Raw genomic sequence first — 21,331 nt, 5'->3', positions numbered from 1 at the left:
AAATGAATCTCTTATGGCTAAATCATCAGCAATTGAACATCTTAGGACACGACATGGACACTGCATCATGGACATTGCATCTCTGAACATTCATACCTAAACTTTTCCTAAGCATTCTCAATTACCATTGTACTTTTAACATTTTTTTTTTTCTAATCCACTTTATCACATTCAAAGAATCCCCATCCACGATAACCTTCATTTTAAAGTCTTTAGCTAACTTAACCCCCTGTAGAATTGATTTGGTATAGCAATCCCCACCTGATCATAAATATCTCATTTGCTATAGTAGACCCCAATAGATCATAATGTCTTTCAAGCAATGGTTTAAAAAGCGGATCGGTGATCAGGATCGGGCATCTCAAAAATCCATCCAGATTGGCGAATCAGTGATCCGGATCAGGAATTGGCTGAATCGGTCGGATTAAATTTTAAAAAAATTTCGAAAAAAGTATTAAAATTTATTATAAATGTTATTTTTTAGGAATTCAATAAGAAATGAGGGTGTTCCATTAAGAATTTTCATTTCTTTGCATGAATATGTGAATATTGATATGTTCTTTTTCTGTATGAATTACTATTTACTATTTAATTTACATCACACAAAAGGATAAACATAGAATTATCATGGATTAAGTATATCATCATACATGAATTACAATAAAACATTCAATTCGTAACATACGATCTAAAAATAAAATGACAGACAACGTCGTTCTTCTTCTTGGTCACACTGGTGCCATTGATTGAATTTGCGTGACAATTCATTGACTCGATTTAAAAATGAATCATCCAAATTAATGGGCACTTGACTATATCTAAATCCCTGAGTGTTAGTGTTTTGTTGTGGTCTTAATCTAAAATCCCCGAAGCTTGTTTATCCTTCATGCTCACCTAGACTATCGTGCTCATCCATACCCTCTTGTTGTTGGTACTTGATATGTGAATAATTTAGCTGGGATTGGGTGGCCTCAGAATCATTATCTCTCTCATATTCCCTTAGATCCCTTTCCTACTCTCCCTCATTTGATACAATATCATCGACATCTCCGACGAATTGTGGATATGTTGGCGGGCTGCCTCCTCTTTCATGCTGCTCATCACTTGCTTCAAGATCTTTCTCACCGATAGCCTCAAGGAACGCTCTCTTGTGCAACATTAACTATTCTTCTTCTACTACCAATTGTTCTGCTGTGTCCGTCACAAATATTGTGTCCAAGTCTATCGGCCCATAATCTTCAAGCTTCTTTCTTATTTGTCGCTCTTGGAGGTTTAAGTTGTAATGAACGTAGATTAGTCTATGAAGCTTCTCCGAAGCAAGTCGATTCCTTCTAGTAGTGTGCAACCATTGAAACGCACTCCAGTTTCGCTCACAGCCAGCAGCAGAACATGTCTGGGAGAGCACTTTGATTGCTATCCTCTTTAGGTGAGGTGCATCACTACCATATATATCTCACCATTCAGTTGGACTAAAATGTAAAAAGCATTGTAAGGACAAGAACAATTCATAAGATTAAATATATGAATGAACAAAATATTAGTTAGGGGATAACCTGGATCCATTTTAGTTCGAGAATTCTTGACAAGTCTAGTTTCGAAGGATCCTATAGCATCCTTATATATAGCAAGCTAAAACAAAATATTTCGTTTTAGTGCATTATTCGTCAAATATAATAACTCAATCAAGTTCTTACCAAAATATTAAATAATACCTCTTGTATTGTTGCTACCTCGTTTTGATGGCTTCTCTCCAACCTGGCAATAATGTATCTGACCCCTTCTATAATCTTGTGGGGATGTTCAGGTGTCAAATAGAAAAATTTTGGGTGTAGTAGTAACCTGAAAAATATATAGATAGAGAAATGTCATTTAAAATTTCATAAAAAAATAATTTACAATGAAACATTTTACTTATATAAATATATATTTACCTGCATAATGAATTGGACGTCCAAATTTGGTGTTCCACCTTCTCTTTATAATCTCAATCACTTTACTAGTAAAACTACACTTTTCCCCAATAGCTGATTTGACCCTCTTGATACCTTCATAAAGGATGCCCATGGTAGCTTTCTTATCAGCATCCACCATTCTTAATAACATAACCAAAGGGACAGTAGCCTCTACAATATTGGAACGTCGAGACCAGAACCTCCTATTTGAGACTATGCCGTCCACTTTTAGCCTCGTACTGGACTTCGAGAGCGGTCATTTAACCACTCTTCACTGGTAAACAATCTTTTTATTGCACCTTCAGATTCCCGAATGGAATCCACAGCCACTCTAATCTGTCGCAAAGCGGGTTATGACAGGCATGATTATTTCTTTTTTCTTAGATTGTTCTCTGAACAAAAATAAAATTTTAGAATTATTATACATAAATCTTGACACCAACTTCACTTCCTGTAGAGTCTCCTTCACAATTTTGATATCACCGATCTCCTCTAACATCAGATCGATGCTGTGTGCAACACACGGGGTCAATACTAGATGCTTCATCTTATCCATCAACTTGCTGCCCGTAGAAACACATGCACGCGCATTGTTCGTAATAAACTGGATTACATGCTTATCTCCCTCTTCCTCCACTATCTGATCATATAGCCGTACATAGAAGTTTGCATCTTTCTTCGTCCTTGATACGTCTTTGCTAGAGAAAAAAATGATACCTTTTGGGGAATAAGCCAAGAAGTTACAAACTCTTTTTTGCTAACTTTATTTAACCAACCATCACTCATGAGAGTAATGCCTGTTCTTAGCCAACTCTGTTTATATTCTTCAATCTACTTTCTAACTTCCTCCACCTCTTCGCCCAAATATTGGCCCACTGAGCTCATATGCCGTCGGGGGTTTTACCCCGGGCCCGGTTCTCTAGATTGCGTTGACCATAGGTAGAAAATATGGGCTATTGGCTGCATCAAAAGGGATCCCTTTATCGTAGAACTATTTTCCTATATATCTGCTCAATATGTTTCTCGTATCTTTCACCATGCCTTTGAGGGTCATCTGTTCTGACTTAGGCTTTGAGAGAAATGGGTATATACGACCATAACCTACAATACTAGCCCTCCTAGGTGAGCTAGAAACAATTTCTTCAACGTCTGATTCATCTTGATATATATTGCCACCAACCTCTCCATACAGATTTGAGGTGGACCCGCCATACATGCTCGAGCTGAGCCCGCCATGCATGTCTGAGTTAGGCCCACCATGCATGCCCATGTCATAACCACTAGGCATTCTAAACCCGCGTTCCCTCTGGTATGTTTTATGTAAACTCATTCTTGTGGCCATCTCCAAGTCATTATTATATTGCTCTTCTGAATCATTTCCGCTTGATGACGTATATAAACTAGCTATCTCCTCATACATCATCTGCTTTGTAATTTTTTTACCTTTGGTAGCCTTGATAAATGCCGCCATCTGCTTTCTTACATTCTTAGGGACACTATTACACGCAGAAACATCTTCCTTAACCCCTGCTAAGTGTTGCTTGAACCTATGAACCCCACTACTTATCACTCTTTGATAGTAATTACAAATAATTTTGTCTTTTTTGTTGGGATCAAGTCTGACCCCATGTTGCCATGTAGGGTCTTCCGCAGATCTTGCCATGGTTCAACTTTAAATTGTAAAAGGTTAAAAATTAACCTGACAGTTGAACATGAAAAATAATCACCATGTATAGTGATAATATGTAGGGGTAGTTCATGAAGTTATATTTGTTGTTAATGCAAAATACTTGTATTGACAGAAATATTTTAATTCCTACTGGGAAAAATAATTTATTTATGCAACATTATAGATAAAAATAGCCTATATCAGCCACTACATATAGAACAATAAATTTACATTGATATAATATCAATAAAAAATATATTTACAAGGGTATAGTAATTCCTAATGCCATTACATATGGACTTGTCACAATCTCCATTTTGACAAACATGAATTAGTTCCTACTGAGAAAAAAAGAATATTTATACAACATTATAGATAAAAAAAAGTTTGTATAAGTCACACTTAGAATCAAGAAAAAAATTACATTAATATAATCATTCATATTGCGACTACACGTATATTTGACACAAAAAACATTTACAATGATATAGTCATTCACAATGCCACAAATAAAATTTACAATGATAAAGTCGGCACAATTCCAACTCGATTGAAATGATCACAAATATTCATACATCTCAATTACAAATATGCAAGATAATATAATAAAAAACAAGCTCCAAACATGGCTACAACTCAATTATCAAGAACATACATTTTTTGCATTAAAAATTTAATAATAAAATTGAAAATTGCAAGATAATATAATTATCATACATGCCACGATTTTTTTACAATGATATTCACTTTAATTCCTCATGATAATACAGTTTAACAACATGTATTTTTTGCATTAAAATTTTAAAAAATTAAAAATAAATTTTTAATGCAAAACTGCATTAAAAATATACTACAGTTTAACAACATGTATATATTAATGTATTTTTTTGTATTAACAACAAATTAAAAAATACAGTTTTGCTTTAAAAATATAATAATGGACCACGATTTTTTTACAATGATATTTACTTTAATTCCTCATGATAATAGAGTTTAACAATATGTATTTTTTGCATTAAAAATTTTAAAAATTAAAAATAAATTTTTAATACAAAACTGCATTAAAAATATAATACAGTTTAACAACATGCATTTGTTAATATATTTTTTTGCATTAGCAAAAAATTGAAAAATATAGTTTTGCATTAAAAATATAATAAATTGTATTCTTTTGCATAAATAATCTATCAACATGCAATTTTTTGAACTAGAAATTTAACAATAAAATTTAAAGATATTGTTTAATTCCTAATGATAATCAAAAACAATTTTTCGGAAAGTCACGATTTCTCAAAAAAATTGATTATGAATAAAAAAAAAAAAAACCCTAGTTCTTCACAGACCAACCTAACATCAGTCATTCTAACTCAAAAATCCGCCTCAAATCGAATAAATTACATCAAATTGAATACATGTTTTGATAAACAACACTATAATGAGTCAAAGCTCTATAATATTAACACATTATTATCAAAATATTAAATAAAATCGATTGAATTGAGGAAAAAAAAAATGCAGTTCTTCACAGACATCAGTCATTCAATCTAAAAAATGAAGCTCAAATTGAATAAAGCAGATAAAATTGAATACATGTGATGATAAACAACACTATAACGAATCAAAACCCTATAAATTCAACACATTCTTTGCAAAATATTTACTGAAATTGAGAAAATGGTGGAAAAAAAAAAAACACAGTCCATTTTTTTTTAACAGACATCAGTCTTTTTTTCTATAAAATCCAACTCAAATTGAATGAATACAATCAAATTTAATACATGTGATGATAAACAACACTACAACGAATCAAAACCCTATAAAATTAATACATGATTTGCAAAATATTGACTGAATTTGATCGCATGGCAAGAAAAAAAAAAAAAAACACAGTTCTTACCTGTTCTTCGTGCACCCGTGCCTTCAAACTCAAAATTGATATGCATTCCTCCAAGATAATCACAAATTATGAACACAAAATTCTGATCAACACTCATACGATCACTCAGCCTGAAATTTTGCAAAAAATGATGCGTTCTTTCAACTGAAATCAGTGAAATGGAAGAAACCCTAAAACTCTCACTCTTCAATCCAAATTTGTTGATAGAAAATGGTGCTTTTTAATTCGTTTTATTGACTGAAATTGATGCGAAATTTAAATTAAAGCCTGTAAGATTCGTTCATAAGGCTGAAAAAGTTGAAAATCGATAATAAAATGATCAAAAAAATCGAAATCCCGTGAAGAACACTGTGCAGCCCATGTTCTTCCGGGTGACTCGGTCTGACTCGTGAGTCACTGTTGAGAATCGCCCGGTTCTCTCTGGACACGGGCAATTCTCGCTTTATTCGTAGAACCGGCTTGTTCTGTGGCGATTCCCGAGTAGAACCGAGCAAGTCCGGCTTAACTTGGCGGTTTTTAAAACCCTGCTCTCAAGTATAACACCATTATGACCTCTAATAACCTCTCAATTTCAGCTTGCCCTAGGTTGCTACGAAAACTACCATCAAAATTTAGGGTAAATATTTTCATACCTCTTATTTTTGCTACCTATTTTTTAGGAGACTCAAGGATCTAAACTATTTCGTAGAGCATAAAATCTATATTTTGCATCTTCTAACCCCTGAAACAATTTAGAGTTTTGACCATATATTATTGACCTCAACAACTTATAAAATGACTCGCTTTCGTCAAAACTTACCCGCCATTTAACCCTACTAACCTAGCCCTCTCTTTCTTTCTCTAAACTCCGTCTTTCTCCCCTCTGTCTCTCTAAACTGTCTCTCTAAACTCTATGTCTCTCTTGTCCCTCTCTCTCTCTCTCTCAAATGCTCAAATCGGAGAGACCTTTCTACATCTCCTTTATGTTTCTCTCTAATACTTAAGTAGCAGAGACCCACTCTCTCTCTCTCCCTTCCAACCCCTAATGCGATTTTTTCAAAAAAAAGCCTCCAACTTCTCTGCACCTTTTAATCGCATATTGCTCTTGTTAAAATCAACTAACAAAACCCTAGCTATCAGATAAGTCCTAACTTCTCTCGGCTCAAGCAATCTTCTTCTTTAACAGTAATTCTGTTTTTTTTTTTTATATTGTTTAACCGGACTTGGTCTAGCAATCCTTGGGGTAGGTTTTTGGAGCTGAAATTTTGAAACAAGTTATGGAAGAGAATGGGGATTTGGTTTGAATTTTGTTATTTTAGTATTTTTTGGCCCATTTGAAAAAAAATGCACTGAAATTTGGTTTGCAATACAAGCATTAAGTATGGAATTTTTTACACGAAAAAGTCTCATGAGTTTAGGCTGCATTTTGAGAATTTCAATCCAATTTGTCTTTGTTCCTTTTCAGAATTCTCTTTTTTGGACATAATTTAGCAGAGATCACAAAAATTTGTAGAATTAAATTGCAGATTTTGATTGACACTTCTTAGAATCTTATCTGTTTTTTTCCATCAATCTCAATTTGGAATATAAGGCCATTGCACAAGTTTCAGTTTTTGCAAGGGATTGAAACTTATTATAGTTGAAATTTGAAATTGAGAAGCAAAAATACAAAAGTTCCAGATAATGAAATCAACACTGTTGGTCTAGTGTGATGGGTTTGATGGCTTTTTTCCGTTAATTCACCATTTTTCTTCCTTATAAATGATTGGATTAAATTTTGTTGTCTCATAATATACTTTCTCTTTATAAAAGTTTTTGGTGGCTGCTCATTGCAATTACCCCATGTTAGTTCTAATCTTGAAGAAACATTGAAGGACTTTGGAGAAATTGTGAAACTCGTCTCACTTCTAATGATCTACTTGAGGAATCAATCACCAGCATCTCAAGAACATTCTACGATCAAGCCCGAACCAATGATCATTCAAGATCGCAAGAACATCCTAGAGAGAGAGACATGGGAGGGTGGATCTCTCCTATTTGGGTATGAGAGAGAGAGAGAGATGGAGGAGATGCAGAAGGATCTCTGCGATTTAGGCATTTGAAAGAGAGATGGGCGAGAGGGACAGACTTTAGAGAGAGAGACAGAGGGAGAGACTGAGTTTAGAGAGAGAGGGCATAGGTTAACGGGTTAAATGGATGTTACGTTTTTTTAAAAAAGAAGTCATTTTATAAATTACTGAGGTCAATAATACATGAGTAAAAGGGTTTAACGGTTGAAAAATAGAAAATATAGAAACTTTATGCTCTTAAAAATAGTTTAAATCCTTGAGTCTTTCAAAAAATAAGCAACAAAAATAAGGGGTATGAAGATATTTACCCCAAAATTTAACTTAATTATCAATAATCTTTCTAGCTTCACATCTTTTCTTAATTAACACTTTAATTATTATACATTAAAATCAGATTAAGGGAAAATATCTCTATGAACCAACTTTACTTATTTTTATTTCAACTCTTTAACCCAAACATATTGAAAAAGACAAATTTTTTAAATTCATATTTCCTCACGTGTTATGTTCTCTCTCCCTATGAATATCTCAAACCTCTCTCTTTTTAGCCCAAATAAATTAAAAAAAAAAACTTTTCTAATCCCCTCTCTCATGTGTATTACGTTCTCTCAATCACCTAAACCCCTCTCTCTCTCTCCCATGCTTCCCTAAATCCTTTTTTCTCTCTCTTCGTTTTTCCCATCATTTTTCTCCCCGTGCTTCCCCGAATTTCTCTCCTTTTTTTTCCATCCTCTCTCTTCTGTGATTCCCTAAATCAATCTTTTTTCCCCGCACTTCCCGAATCTCTCTCTCCTATGCTCACCCAAATCTCTTTCTCTCCAATTTTCCCCATTCTGTCTCTCTAAATCGCAATCTCTCTCTCTCACCCCAAATCACAACAACTGAAGCTTTTATTTGCCTCTCACAAATGGCCGGGGCTTATGGGTAGGTAAGCTACCATTGTTATGTTCATTCATAAGCATGCTTAAGTTTGATTATGTGTGATCAGGTCCATTGATGATTTCCCTTTCCAAATTCTCTCTTGCTTATGGATAAATTGGAATAAACCCATCTCAGGAAACTCAATCCATTTTGACAAGGTGAAAATTCGAATGAGGAAGCACTGTAACTTCTTTCACACCTCATACTTACCTCAGCATCTGCATTGATAATTATCCAAAGTTTCACCATATGATCTCCTTACACCAATCTTCTTTAATAAATTTGCCCTAATTTTGTTCCTTTTACTTGGGACGGTTACAGTCACTTATTTGGGGTGAGAGAGATACTGTGATTTGGGGTGAGAGAGAGACTATGTGTTTTAGAGAGAGAAAGGGAGAGGATTGGGAAAAAATGGAGAGAGAGAGAGGGAGAGGATGGAAAAAATTAAGAGAGAGAGAAGGATTTGGGAAAGAACGGGAAAGAGAGAAGATGGGAGAAAATGGAGAGGGATTGGGGAAGCACGGGAAAGCATGAGGTGAGAGAGAGGATGGGCAAAAATGGAGATAGTGAGATTCGGTAAAGTTTGGGGAGAGAGAAAGGGGAGGAGAGAGAGAGTTGGGGAAGTACGGAGAGAGAGGGCTTGGGAGATTTATGGGGGAGCGAGGGAGTTTAGAAAAAAAAATATATTTTTTAATTTGTTTGGGTAAAAAATATAAGATAAAAATAGAGAAAGTTGGTCTACTCTTCTTCTTTTTCTTCTTCTTTTTTTTTTTTTTTTGACAATATTATATAATTTTATTAACCAAAATAGATTACAATGCAATCAAATAATCAAAACATCCGAAACAACTAAATCTTGCAAGCACCTCCTCTCTTGGTTAAAGTATCCGCGATTCCATTTCCATATACTGATTTTGCATGGGCCCATTGTAAACATAGACGATGAGTGAACTTGCCTCTTTTCTTGAAACATCTATCGTCGAAAGCTTTTTTAAAGGCAATATCCAAATATATCATCTAATCTTAATAGGAACAGGCAATTGAACATCAACTTATATACAGATCCACCTGTAAATACCCTTTTGTACTTGGCTCCCACACCACCGCATCCTCATTCCTAGGCCTTGTTGCGAAGCTTCAAACATTGAATATACTCTTACCACATTCTCATGCACCTTTCTATGTTTAATCAATCTTGTACTCCACGCCTGTCAGTAGCTCATTTATTGTCAAGCTTTTCGAAGTCACTTTCCAAAAGAATTCAGGGAATTGCACCTTTAAAGGTCTATTCCATATCCATTTTACTGGCAAAATCTAACACTCTCCCTTCCCCACCATTATCCTCATGTTTGTTAAAAATAACTAAGTATGCAAATCAATAACTTTTCAGGAAAATGTGTCTCTCCCATTTGGAGGTTGAAAATATGTGTTTATCAATCAGGAATCGACAACTACCCACACCACAACTTGTGGTGTGGATGGCATGTACTGCACGTTGGAAGTTGGGGTGCGGTGGGTGATGTACCTAGGTTGGCGTAGATTTTTTTGGGTTTGGGATTGTGATTGTGGTGATTAGAAATTGCTATATTAGTTTACAATTCATGGCTTGGTAGTACTGACATACTATGCTTCATTTTCACTTGAAAACCTACCATTCTGGTCCAGGGTTTTCTTAAATAGGTTATTGTACAGGATTTTTAAAATTTTTTTGGCCATTTTGGGCCAGACTATTGTCTTGATATATCTATGGGTTAGTGTGTCCCATGATGTACAGGCTAATGTGGCAAAATGCTTGCCTAAGGCTTATTCCCTCTGCTTAAAGATTTAGAACTCCAAAAAAAATATCAATTCCAAAAATAGGGCATTTACAGTTGCCCCTCTTTGACGCAACTCTGCCTATCGAGTGATAGGTGGGCTACAAAGACGTAGACACATATAGTCACGAATGAAATGAATGATTAAGAATGACTTAAAAAATTGAGAACTAATGCTCATAGGGTATTCGACCCTTCAAACATTGACTGCCACCCCATCCAGTTGCCTGCCTAGGAATTTAGGAATCTAGGGCTTACGGGCTGAGTGTTCACAGGACCGCTCTCGGGTAGTGTAGGGTATGTGCTCTCCAGGTCACTAATTTTGAATTTTTTTGAAGCCAATGATTGAAAATGAAATGAATGGAATTGAAATTGAGATTTCCCTTTTAATCCATATCTCTCGGCTTTCCTAAAGAATAGACAGGATATCCTAAGGAAAAATGCAAAGGGAAAAGGTTCCTAAAGGTGATTCAAAGTCTTTGATAAACTTATTTTTCATCAAATAAGTTTTTGAGGCGCGGGACAATTGTCATCATTTTAAGACTTAGTCTCTACTCTATTGTTTTTTAAAACATTTTAAAAGATTTTGAAAATAGGGAGAAGCTTTGGAAACAGAACTGGGTATCGGGTTACAATTTAAACCAAAATAATTAAAGTTTTTAAAAACAACAAGACAAAGTTTTGAAGATATCCATACCAGGACTGCTCCTGTGTTTGGAGTTTGAAAATTGAAATTAAGAATCAAAAATTAAGAAATTGCAATTAATAACTAGAAATTAAGAACCAAAAATTAAGAAATTACAATGAATAACTAGAAATTAAGAAATTTGAAATTAATAAATTAAAAGGAATATTTTGCAAAGATCGAGTTTTTTTTTAAAAGGACTTAGTCAACAATTTTAGCTCATGTAACCATGAAGCCAACTGAACAATTTAACGTCATGATGGGAGATGACGACAATTTAATATCATGCCTGGGACAGTAGCTCTTGATCTTTTGCATCGTACAAGTTCGACAGTTGAATTGATATGAAGGTAGCAGTTTATCCTCATGCATGGAGCTCATTGAATGAAGTTGATTAAAATGGCAATTTAGATTCATACTAAAATACAAAGAATTTGACTGAAGGTGGTAGTTTGGATTCATATCGGAATATAAATGATTCGATTGAAAGTGGTAGTTTGGATTCGTGCCAAGAATACAGAGGATTTGGATAGGAATATGCTCAGTAGTTTAGACTCATGCCACCGAAGAACATTGGGAGAAATGTCAAGGATGAATAAAAGAAGGGTGACATAAAAGTGAGGAATGATTTTGATGTTGCCATTGTGGGATGATGGGAACAAAGGAGATTTGGGAATAGGATGGTCACACAGTTTGGGCTCAAGCGACCACAGAGCCATGATAAGTTATTATTACTATTATTATGGTTGTTGTTATTATAACCGTTGTTGTTGTTGCTGTTATTATTGTTGTTGTTGCTGTTATTATTATGGGGCAGTCACAATCACAATTTAGGCCATGTGATTGAGGAGTAAGGGATTTCAAAACTCGGAGGAGATTTTGAAAGTAGAGCCTGAAGGACGATTTATAAAACAGGGAGAAAGAGTAACAAAAATTTTCTTTTTTCTTGTTTGAAATATGCTGATTATCATGAGAATTTTGGTACCTTTTCAATAGTTAAATAAATAAAAAAAAGAGGGATTTGAGTGACCAGAGGGGGGCCTTTTGGAAGCTTAGGAGAGTAGGGGCTGTTTTGAAAAGGTATTATTTTATTTTACTTTGTTTTTCTTAATTTGATGGGGTTGGAAAATGGAGGCTAGAATAGGGAATGGAAAATGATATCTCTTTTAGGAAAGTTCTATGCCATCTTTAAAAAATCCAATTTCCTATTTCAAAGTTTTGAGATAGGGAAGGCTAAAGAATCACTCCAGGTTAATATTGGGAGATTTGGAAAGTGTTTTGGGATAGATGTAGTCTTTGGAAAGAGGATAGGAACATGTAATTGGGTGCGTTTTGAAAATGGGAAAGTGGGAGATTTGGAAAGTGTTTTTGAGATGGAATTTTTAACTTAATTTTTAATGGCGTCTAATCATGAATACGAAAAAATAAGTAAATTTTAAAAATTAGAAATAATAATTTTTAGTAAAAAAATATTTGGGCCGTTAGTTTATATTGTTTTTATATCCCTTTTTAAGATGAATGCTTTACTCTTTTTTTGAAGGGCATATGTAGTCGTGAGGTCCAGCCAGCATGGAACAATTTTCCGCATGTTTTTCATGCCACACAACATGCGGTGTGGAATGCTCCTTTGAGTCTTATTAAAAAGTCCTTTTAAGGGCGTGATCTTTCTTCATCACTTTGCTTAATTAGCCCTTTGTGTAAGGTTTTCCTTGGTTCTCTCTTTTGTAGGTACCTTCACCATGTCTTCTAGAGAGGAGGCTATTATTAGTGATGATGAGTCCATTTCCCATGGTTCCTCTTCTCATTTTTCATGGGGGTCACTTAGTCGCTCCCTTTCTAATTCGTCGGGATCTGCTTCTTTTCTGAGTCTGAGGAATTCTCAATGATCTTCTATTGAACTTTATCCTTCTTCCCCCTCTTATAATGAGTGGGGCATTTCTTGGATTTTCTCCTCACCAAAAAGCGTTGGGCTTTACCACATTTGCTCTTACATTGGCCCAGAAGGCTGTCATTGAAATGCTTAAGAGGCAGATTTCTAACAAAGTTGAACTTCTTCATGCTTGGGAACACCGCATCGAGACTTCAAAAGGATGAGAGTTAAGTCTCTCATGGGGAGCTCAAGAAGGCTCGTACAAGGGTTGCAATTCTTGTGGATTCCTCGGACTTAGAGTCTGATTAAACACAGTTCTCGTTTCAACCTTGCCATGTTGCCCACTTTCTCGGAATAAGGCTGTAGGTTAGGGTTCTTTCGCTCTCTTCTAAAGTTTTATGATTTGCTTTTATTTTCAGTGTTCGACCTCTCTGAGAGGAGAATAATCTCTGTAATCCCATATTTGAAAATTGACATAAAGTTGAAATTCAGGATGATATTCGAATATTTAGATTTGCTTAAGCATTTTGTTGCTTTCTTTCTATATATAAAAGTTTGATTAATATCATCTTCTCAAACTTGTTTGTGATTTGGTTTAAAACAAAGCATTTTGGATGAACAAACCGCTATTTTATATCTTTTGTTTTTTGTGTTTTAGCTAACCTCAATCCTATACAGAGGGTCTTTTATGGGTTTTTGTCCAATAATAATGGGTTTTTGTCCAATAATAATCCTTACACATTTGAGGGTCTTTTATGGGTTTTTCTCCAATAATAATCCTTATATGGGTTTTGTCCAATAATAATCCTTACACATTGGGTTATAGTTCTCGCTATTTACTAATATAAATCTTGTGTTTGGTATTGTTGTATCATTTTATATTTCCAGTAAGTCTATAATATATTTTGTGTCGTGACAATAGAGTAAGTATTGTTATTATATTTATTGAAAATTTTGACAAAACTTTGTCAAGTATCATCCTAATGATACTAGCTAAGGAGATAAAATTGTTGTTCAATAGCTTTAAAATATCCATACAATAACTACAAATCATAATCTTATCATGTGTCATTTTTACATATCCAATTTTTTCACTCTATCTTTTGTGTCAAAACCAAAATATTCACGATGTTTTAATTTACCTAATTTTTGGTGATCCGCATTTTTGTCCCGATTGTTTTCCTCCAACCTTTTGGAACAAAACCGATTTATTAGCCAATATATTGTAATTCACCGACTTGCTAACTATGCAAGTGGACCATCCAAACTGGCATTTGTTTTGTACAAGCACCCTATGGCAAGACGTGCTACTTTTCTTTCATTGGGTAGATCAATGGAGTTGGACCTTGATATGTTGCAGGGTAATCAAAAGCGCTATGAAAAAAGACAGAGAGAGAGAGAGGCATTATGAAAAAAAACAAAAAAAAAATATATATATATATAGAGAGAGATAGCAACACAAATTTTGAATGAACAGATGGAATGACATAACACAAGCCTTGTCTTTGCGTGAAGGCCTTCTTACAGGATTTCTTAATGGAGGTGATGAACCCACTTCTCGACAATGGAGGCTGACCCATACCATGGCCTGATTTCATCATCTGAGCCCACTGGAGAGTGATAAACGCCTTCCAACGTTATGTTGAGTGCCCCTTCCAAATGTGCTGAAATTTCAGGAACAACTCCATCTCCCCATACATTGGCTCGCCCACAAACCTGGTGCAACATTGGTAGATCCCTGGCGTCAAATTAAAACTACGCTCCAAGAACCAGTGTTGACGTATTGACTAAAAATCTGGGGTTTTAATTATTTAATATGAAACTACTGAAAACTAAATTACTGAGACTCTTTTAAGGAGAAGAAAGTTCTCTCTCTCTCTTCATGAGCATGCATGTCGGTTCATTTGTGCAAACGCGTGTCCCAACTTCCTTTCATGTACATAATACATATAATCCTACTTGGAAAAAGTATCCTCAAGCATCACAGTACTACTCACTTGAACTTGACATTTTCTGCTGTTTCTTTTTAACCCCAGTTATTGGATGATGATTTAAGGTAGTTAGATACACCACTGCAGAAATATATACAAATGAGAGAGAGAGGGAGAGAGAGATTGTAAATGGGGGATCTGTTCAGTCTAATGGGGTGAAGTTTGTTGGGAGAGATTGGGATTCTCAATTACCTCCTTTTGCAAGTATTTATCCATGCATAGATATACCTGCTTGTACCCCTGTCCAATGAAGCGGGCACGAATTGTAGGAGATGTGGAAACTGACATGTCCTCATTTATGACTGCAGTTTTGGCTTCAACTTTCATTGCAAGTAGAGTTTCTTGTGTTCTGCCTGATTTCCCAAATAAGCGAGCCCCCTGTATATGCCTGCAAATTATGTGATGAAAACTCCATTTCTCAGAGCACTGAAGTGACTCACAAATCAATAAAATTGAGCATGACACTTGATTAGAGGCATAAAACTATATCATATGTTGTGACCATTTCCTCATACAATTTGGCTACTTTATATCCATCAGTGCATGATACTTGGATATAGGTCCATATTTCAAATACATTGCACTACTCACTTATATTCAACATATGCTAATGTACAAGCTAATGTATTAGTCCAAGGCGCACGGTTGATCTATACCCTCAGCTTTTGGTACTTTTCAGGTTTTATACTACAGTAACTTCAAGGGATGTCTCTCGATAACTTTAAAGTTAGTCTATACTAAAATAACTTCTTTTAGGGATAAATATATGAAATTGTATTAAAGAAAAAGTTCATACATCCACTTCAAAGATCATCTAGTTTGGCAGTCAAGATAGAGAAGCAGAAAACAAGACGGGAAAGAATCACAGAGTGAGCATATAGTATGATAACCTTAAAACACTAGGATTGTTACCAGCCAAAATCACATGCACAAGAATAAAATAATGCTTATACTAATATTAAAAGTGGTGTCGGGCATCATAGAGTGCCTTCATTTCGGTAAACTAATGCAAAGCAAACATAAGATAATTGACTATACCTCCCAGCTATACATACATATTTTAGGTCTGGTGTGTAAACAGCTTTTGCACAATATCTATCCACATAATCCAATAAACCCCTTGTTTGATCAATGACTCCTGACACTCCTTTTGGAGGGGCACTGAAAATGATCCATAATTCAAGGTCAGATACAATAAAAGGACTTAAAGGAAAAACATAGGACACTATGAGGGAGTAGATGAGCATATTTTCCCAAGGCGCACTTCTCATAGGCTCAATAATTTCATAGAACATAAGAAGCAGAACAGAATTAAAATGCATCTACATTGATCAATATAAGTCAGAATAGAAGTGCTGAATGATCTCCATATTCTATATGAGCAAAGCAAATGGATGGATGTAAAATATTGACTTCTTGACGAGGTGGACTCAAGATTAGTCATCAAATCAAATCAATTATTTGCAGTCTAGAAGATATACGTATGTGGAGTTCCCAGGGTTAATAGCAGTGAAACTTGCGATTGTCCGAATTCTTCCAAATAGACACGTGCAAGCCAACCTCCTGCTGAATGTCCAATCAAGGACAAATATTCCCCTACATATAAAAAAGTTTGGTATCTCAGAGACTTGGAAGCAACGAGTAGTTTGTAATTTATTTGTAAGAAATATGTAGCAAATAAGAAGGATTAGGTACATTGTCGATTAAATATGCAGCTAAACATTGCATCATATTCCAGAACGGGTGAATGGTGTTGAGGAATTTGTTTTTCCTAATGTTAACACTTGACACAGTGTTCAGTTCATGTTACAGAATATGAAGAATAAGGGAAAAACCAAAGTAAGCCACTATTAGCATGCCATAAACTACTAAGAAGCATGTATAGAGATGTGTGATAATAAACAATATGCACAATTTGAGCTACTTTATTGTGATGAATGGGTGGTTCTGGCCAGTGCTACTACATTGGAGTAAGAAACATTATGACATTATGGATCTTTCTTGTTCCGTCTATGGTCCGTCATACTTATTGGGCAAACTCATTAACCTTTAAACATTTGTTATTGGTGAAGTTTATATTGGTATCTGGGACTTGATGTCAAAGTGATCATCAATTTGCTTAATTTTTGCATTCACCACTTCCTTGAGAAGAAAGCAAAAGGGAACAAAATCCCTATTTTCAGCATTCTTGAGTCACTTCGAGAAGAGCATTAGTTGATAGAGCAGCCATACCTTCGGCTAGTTGTTTTGCCTCATGAACAGCTTTGTCAACCCTTTCCAAATACCTAGCAGCACAAGTAAACTGTAGTCAAGCATGTCAGCCAATATTTTTGAGATGGTATACAATATAAACAAATGGACTATGAGAAAGCATAGCCACTAGCCAGTGGTCATCACATTCAGTGAAATGAGTAAAGGTAATGGAGAGGGTAGGACCCTCCATTGGGATACAGTCATGCTTTAATGGATCCCACTTCCGCCTCTATCACCATTGGAGGGTGATGATCCAGCAGACTAGGTTTTTCCAAATAGTGCATTGTATCTCTATACATTCCCCATATATGTTTATCAATCTCTTAATCGTATCAGGAAAATCAATTACCAATCAAGGACCGGTCTAGGACGAAGTGTTCCCCGCCAATAATTTGCATCTAATAAACCAGCTGCATTCCTTAGCCAGTCAACTCGAGAAACTTTAGCAACAACAGTGGCTATACCTTTGTCTTCCAATGTATGAGCCAAAGCTTTATAATCATTAGAATTATTTCCCAAACCCTGAGAAATAAACATCATACAAGTAGGTGTAAATGATCTAACTTACTTAACAAAACCATCCATGTTAAGTACCACCTAGACATAGTACATAGCCAGCACTGGCAAAAAGAATCGAACAATCAGCAGTCGTAGTCAAAAGAATAGGGTCGAATTCCAAGGGACATATTTAACAGCACCGTGAGCATCAGATGAATCTCCCCATTGTCTAGTCTGTATATATATTGGGGCATTATTTCTCAATTTTCACACCATTGTGAATTCAGCTTAAGAAAAACTACCAATCAAAGCAGGTTCCCCATGCTAGCAACAATCCTTAGCATAAAATAAATAAATAAACTATAGAATACAAGCAAAATGAAAGAAAAACCATAATTGCCAGAAGAATTTAACGCCAGTAACATTACCAGGAGACAGGGAGAATATGGAGCAAACCCAAGAACTATTCAAACAGTGACTTTTCGAGAACAAAAGAGGCAACATATTCTAATTAAAAGCAAAATAAATGAAGCACTATAAATTCATTGCAGGAAGAAAATTAGTGAAGTTGAGTAACCTGGAGAAAGAAACTGAAGGGAACAATCAATTCCAAAAGAACTAGATGTCCAAAAAGTAAATCAAATCCAAGGAAAAGAAACCAGAGATAACAATCAATCCAAATTGTAAACTACCAACAGAGAAAAAACAATGAGACAACCCACAAATCTCGCAGGTTTTCAATGGTTTTGGGGCACATTTCGCCAGATATTTTCAGCATGAAATGAGGTGAAAATTTGAAACCAGAGACATGGATTGGCTGAGAGAGAAATGAAATATAGAACTTAACAGGCAGAATAACGGCTGGGCGACAGGTGACCGTTGGTCCGCGGGAGTTTTGAATTGCAGAGGCGAGGGGCATTATCTGTTTCCCGCACGCCATCTTGCTCGGTCCGCCACAACCAAAATATCTCCCCCGCTTTAGAGGGGTGTGCAAAGCCTGTGAAATAGGTTGGTTATGAGGGTCTAATGGGCCTGGTGAACTGGGCACAAAAAGCCCCGGTTCAAGGGCCAGTTTCGAGGCTGAGTATCGGTGCGGTGGTAGGAAAAGAGCCTCGGCTTAATTGGATAGCGCTTGACCAAAGGCGGGCCCCTTGCCCCTTTCCCCTTGACTCACAAAAAAAAAAAAAAATATAGCCTGATGGTTTACTAGGACCGGTTTCTTTTTTAGACACTGTTTTTATGAGTCCATGTAGAAATGACTCACCTCTTATTTTTAGATGATATTTTGACCTATTTTTTAAGGACATTTAATCTCTAACATGGAGCTCATGAATATGGATGAATAAATAAATTTTAAAAATAAAAAAAAATAATTTTATTAAAAAAACATTTGTACCTTTAATATCTATTGTTTTTAGATGGACTACCCACTTGCATCCATCTTTAAGATGGGTACTTTATATCTCTGGGACTGCAAATGTAAAAATAGTGTCCCGACTGCATGAAACAATTTTCTTTATTTATTTTTTATCTTTTTTACATTGGTGTCCAGGCACAACTCAACCCATTAACAAGGGCAGCCCGGCGCGACAAGTAGAAAAGCAAGGGTGGGCGCTCTGCCTATTGAAGTATGTCCCGCTCTAAAATCTATCTCAATATAGAATTTGGATCTAAATTTCTGGTGATCTATAATCCGCATCATGGTGATCAAGCATATGGAAAAAATAAAATAAGTGTTCCTTTTATGATTTTATTGCTCCCATTTGGTTTAGAATTTAGTTGGGTACTCTTTTTTTTTTTTTTGCAATGACCATTTTAAAGATGGACATTTTGATGCTAAGGGACGCATCCCCAAGCTTGTATAATAGTTTACCTCTAACTTATGGTTATATAACTGGATTTTTTGTATTAAATAAAAATGAATGGTATTAAATGTGGGAAAAAGTTTGTATAGAGTTGAGGCTCTAAACAATCAAATTAGAGCCCACCTAAAAAATTTCACTAGAAGAGATTGTTTTGATGCGCAAATATCTTCAAATTGATCATCTCGACATCAAGATGCATGAACATGAGAAAAAAATGGATTTCAAGTATTGAAAATAGTGCATCTTGTAACACATTTTTTGACGGTCAATTTACAAGATTTTCAAATTTTCATAGATATGCTCGATCTACACTCTTTTTGAAGCTTAAAATTTTATAATTGAATATGAAAATATATTTTAAGGCTATCACAAAGATTTTCAATATTAAAGCTACATTTTTCGACACTAATTGAAGGTACACTTTACTTTGATTGTTTAAATCCTCGGCTCAATACAAACCGCACCCTTAAATAAAAGCTTTTGATAATTTTGATAACAACTAATAGAACATCATTAATAGTAGAAAAAACTTGTTTTATCAGTAACAGGTGCTTAATCTATAGGGTTGGTTTCGCATGAGTGTCAATCCCAAACAATCTAAGTCGCATTACCATAACATACTGGAAGATGTAATTTTAATTTAAAAAATTCTCACGATAGCCTAAAACGCCATTTCTGCTCCTAATAAAACTTAAAGTTCCAAAAAGGGTTTAGATCAGCAAAACACTTAAAAAATTTGAAAATTTACTGTCTAGATAATATGTCACGAGAAGCAATTTTTTAGAACTTCGAACTTCTTTTTTTTTGGCATATCCATTGTCTTGATGTCGAGATGTTTGAAAATCTACTGTCTAGATAATATGTCACGAGAAGCAATTTTTTAGAACTTCGAACTTTTTTTTGTTGGGCATATCCATTGTCTTGAGGTCGAGATGATCAAGTGGTGGATTTTTTAGCACCAAAACAACTTTTTATCGTAGATTTTGAAGGTGTACCATGCTTCTATAGTACAATATTGGTGCACTATATAAACTTCTTCCTATCTTGGGTAAAAAGTATTGGTAAAATTTTGTATGGACCCCTGAAAATGGTTGGATTTCATAATAATCCCTCCCTTCTATTGAGCGGTATTGATTTTTTATAGATATGTAGCATCCCACCTCCTACTCACATCTCTTCCTTTCCTTCTCTATTTTCACTTCACAAAATATCCCAAATAATTATATTTACCTCAACTACCCTATTTTTACCTCAACTACCGTTTCCATCTCTTACGAGGGAAGTGACAGAGGATGGGATGATATATACTTCTAAAAATTAATTCCATGAAATAGAAAAAATGGAATAGGGGTTATTAAGAAATTGAATTTTTTGAGGTATCTTTACAAAATTTTTCAAAAAATATACTCGGAAAGATTTTTTGGATTTGAAAACCTTGAAATCCATCTAAAATTATAAGATTATTATTTCAACATAGAAAATTTCTAGCTCTTTAATACTTAGATTTTTCTATCCAAAAACCGGGATCCATCTAAAATTCATTAGATGATCATTTTAAAAATGAAATTTGAGTTATTTAAAACTAAGGTTCCAAAAAATGTATCGTCTATTTTCAATTTTATGGCTTTTTATTGTCAGGTTCATAAGTGTGTGATTGAATTTATTTATTTATTTATTTTTATTTTTTTCTTAGTGTTAGTCATAGGTTGCAAATGATGCAACCGTCATGGGTCTGCTCTCTAGCTTCGTTTTTGCCCGAGGGAGCAAATGAACTTTTGTCCCGCGAGAGCACAAAATCGTTTTACAAAAATACTTCCGTCAAAAGTTCAACCGTAGGTTAACGTTGGTCCCAGGCGTGCCTCTCTGTA

At 35.0% G+C, this 21,331-nt stretch overlaps 1 protein-coding gene and 1 long non-coding RNA gene across 4 annotated transcripts; one reads left to right on the top strand and one right to left on the bottom strand.

Annotated features, from left to right (window-relative positions):
• The first annotated feature begins 11,695 nt into the window (after nucleotides 1–11,695).
• Nucleotides 11,696–14,852, top strand: LOC148782887 (uncharacterized). Of its 2 annotated transcripts, XR_016051115.1 has the most exons (3): nucleotides 11,696–11,710; nucleotides 12,715–13,222; nucleotides 14,372–14,852. It is a non-coding gene; the product is annotated as an uncharacterized LOC148782887 (long non-coding RNA). The 2 variants fall into 2 exon arrangements; XR_016051114.1 differs by lacking the exon at nucleotides 11,696–11,710 and having other exon boundaries at nucleotides 12,048–13,222.
• Nucleotides 14,265–18,768, bottom strand: LOC18422676 (alpha/beta-Hydrolases superfamily protein). 2 transcript variants are annotated; one of them, XR_016051113.1, is made up of 7 exons: nucleotides 18,446–18,768; nucleotides 17,450–17,622; nucleotides 17,080–17,132; nucleotides 16,329–16,443; nucleotides 15,903–16,008; nucleotides 15,076–15,235; nucleotides 14,265–14,572 (listed from the first exon to the last, which is right to left on the bottom strand). XR_016051113.1 is itself a non-coding variant. In XM_006878558.4 (7 exons), exons 1-7 carry the CDS (start codon nucleotides 18,536–18,538, stop codon nucleotides 14,390–14,392), a joined length of 900 nt encoding a protein of 299 aa, XP_006878620.1. In that variant the 5' UTR covers nucleotides 18,539–18,768; the 3' UTR covers nucleotides 14,265–14,389. The 2 variants fall into 2 exon arrangements, 1 of the variants encoding a protein (XP_006878620.1); XM_006878558.4 differs by having other exon boundaries at nucleotides 15,886–16,008.
• Between the last annotated feature and the right edge of the window lie 2,563 nt (nucleotides 18,769–21,331).

This window comes from Amborella trichopoda, chromosome 3, assembly GCF_054954075.1.
Source record: "Amborella trichopoda isolate Santa Cruz 75 chromosome 3, AtrichopodaSantaCruz75HAP2 v2.0, whole genome shotgun sequence".
Lineage (NCBI taxonomy): Eukaryota > Viridiplantae > Streptophyta > Magnoliopsida > Amborellales > Amborellaceae > Amborella > Amborella trichopoda.
This window is presented reverse-complemented; position numbering and strand designations above follow the sequence as displayed.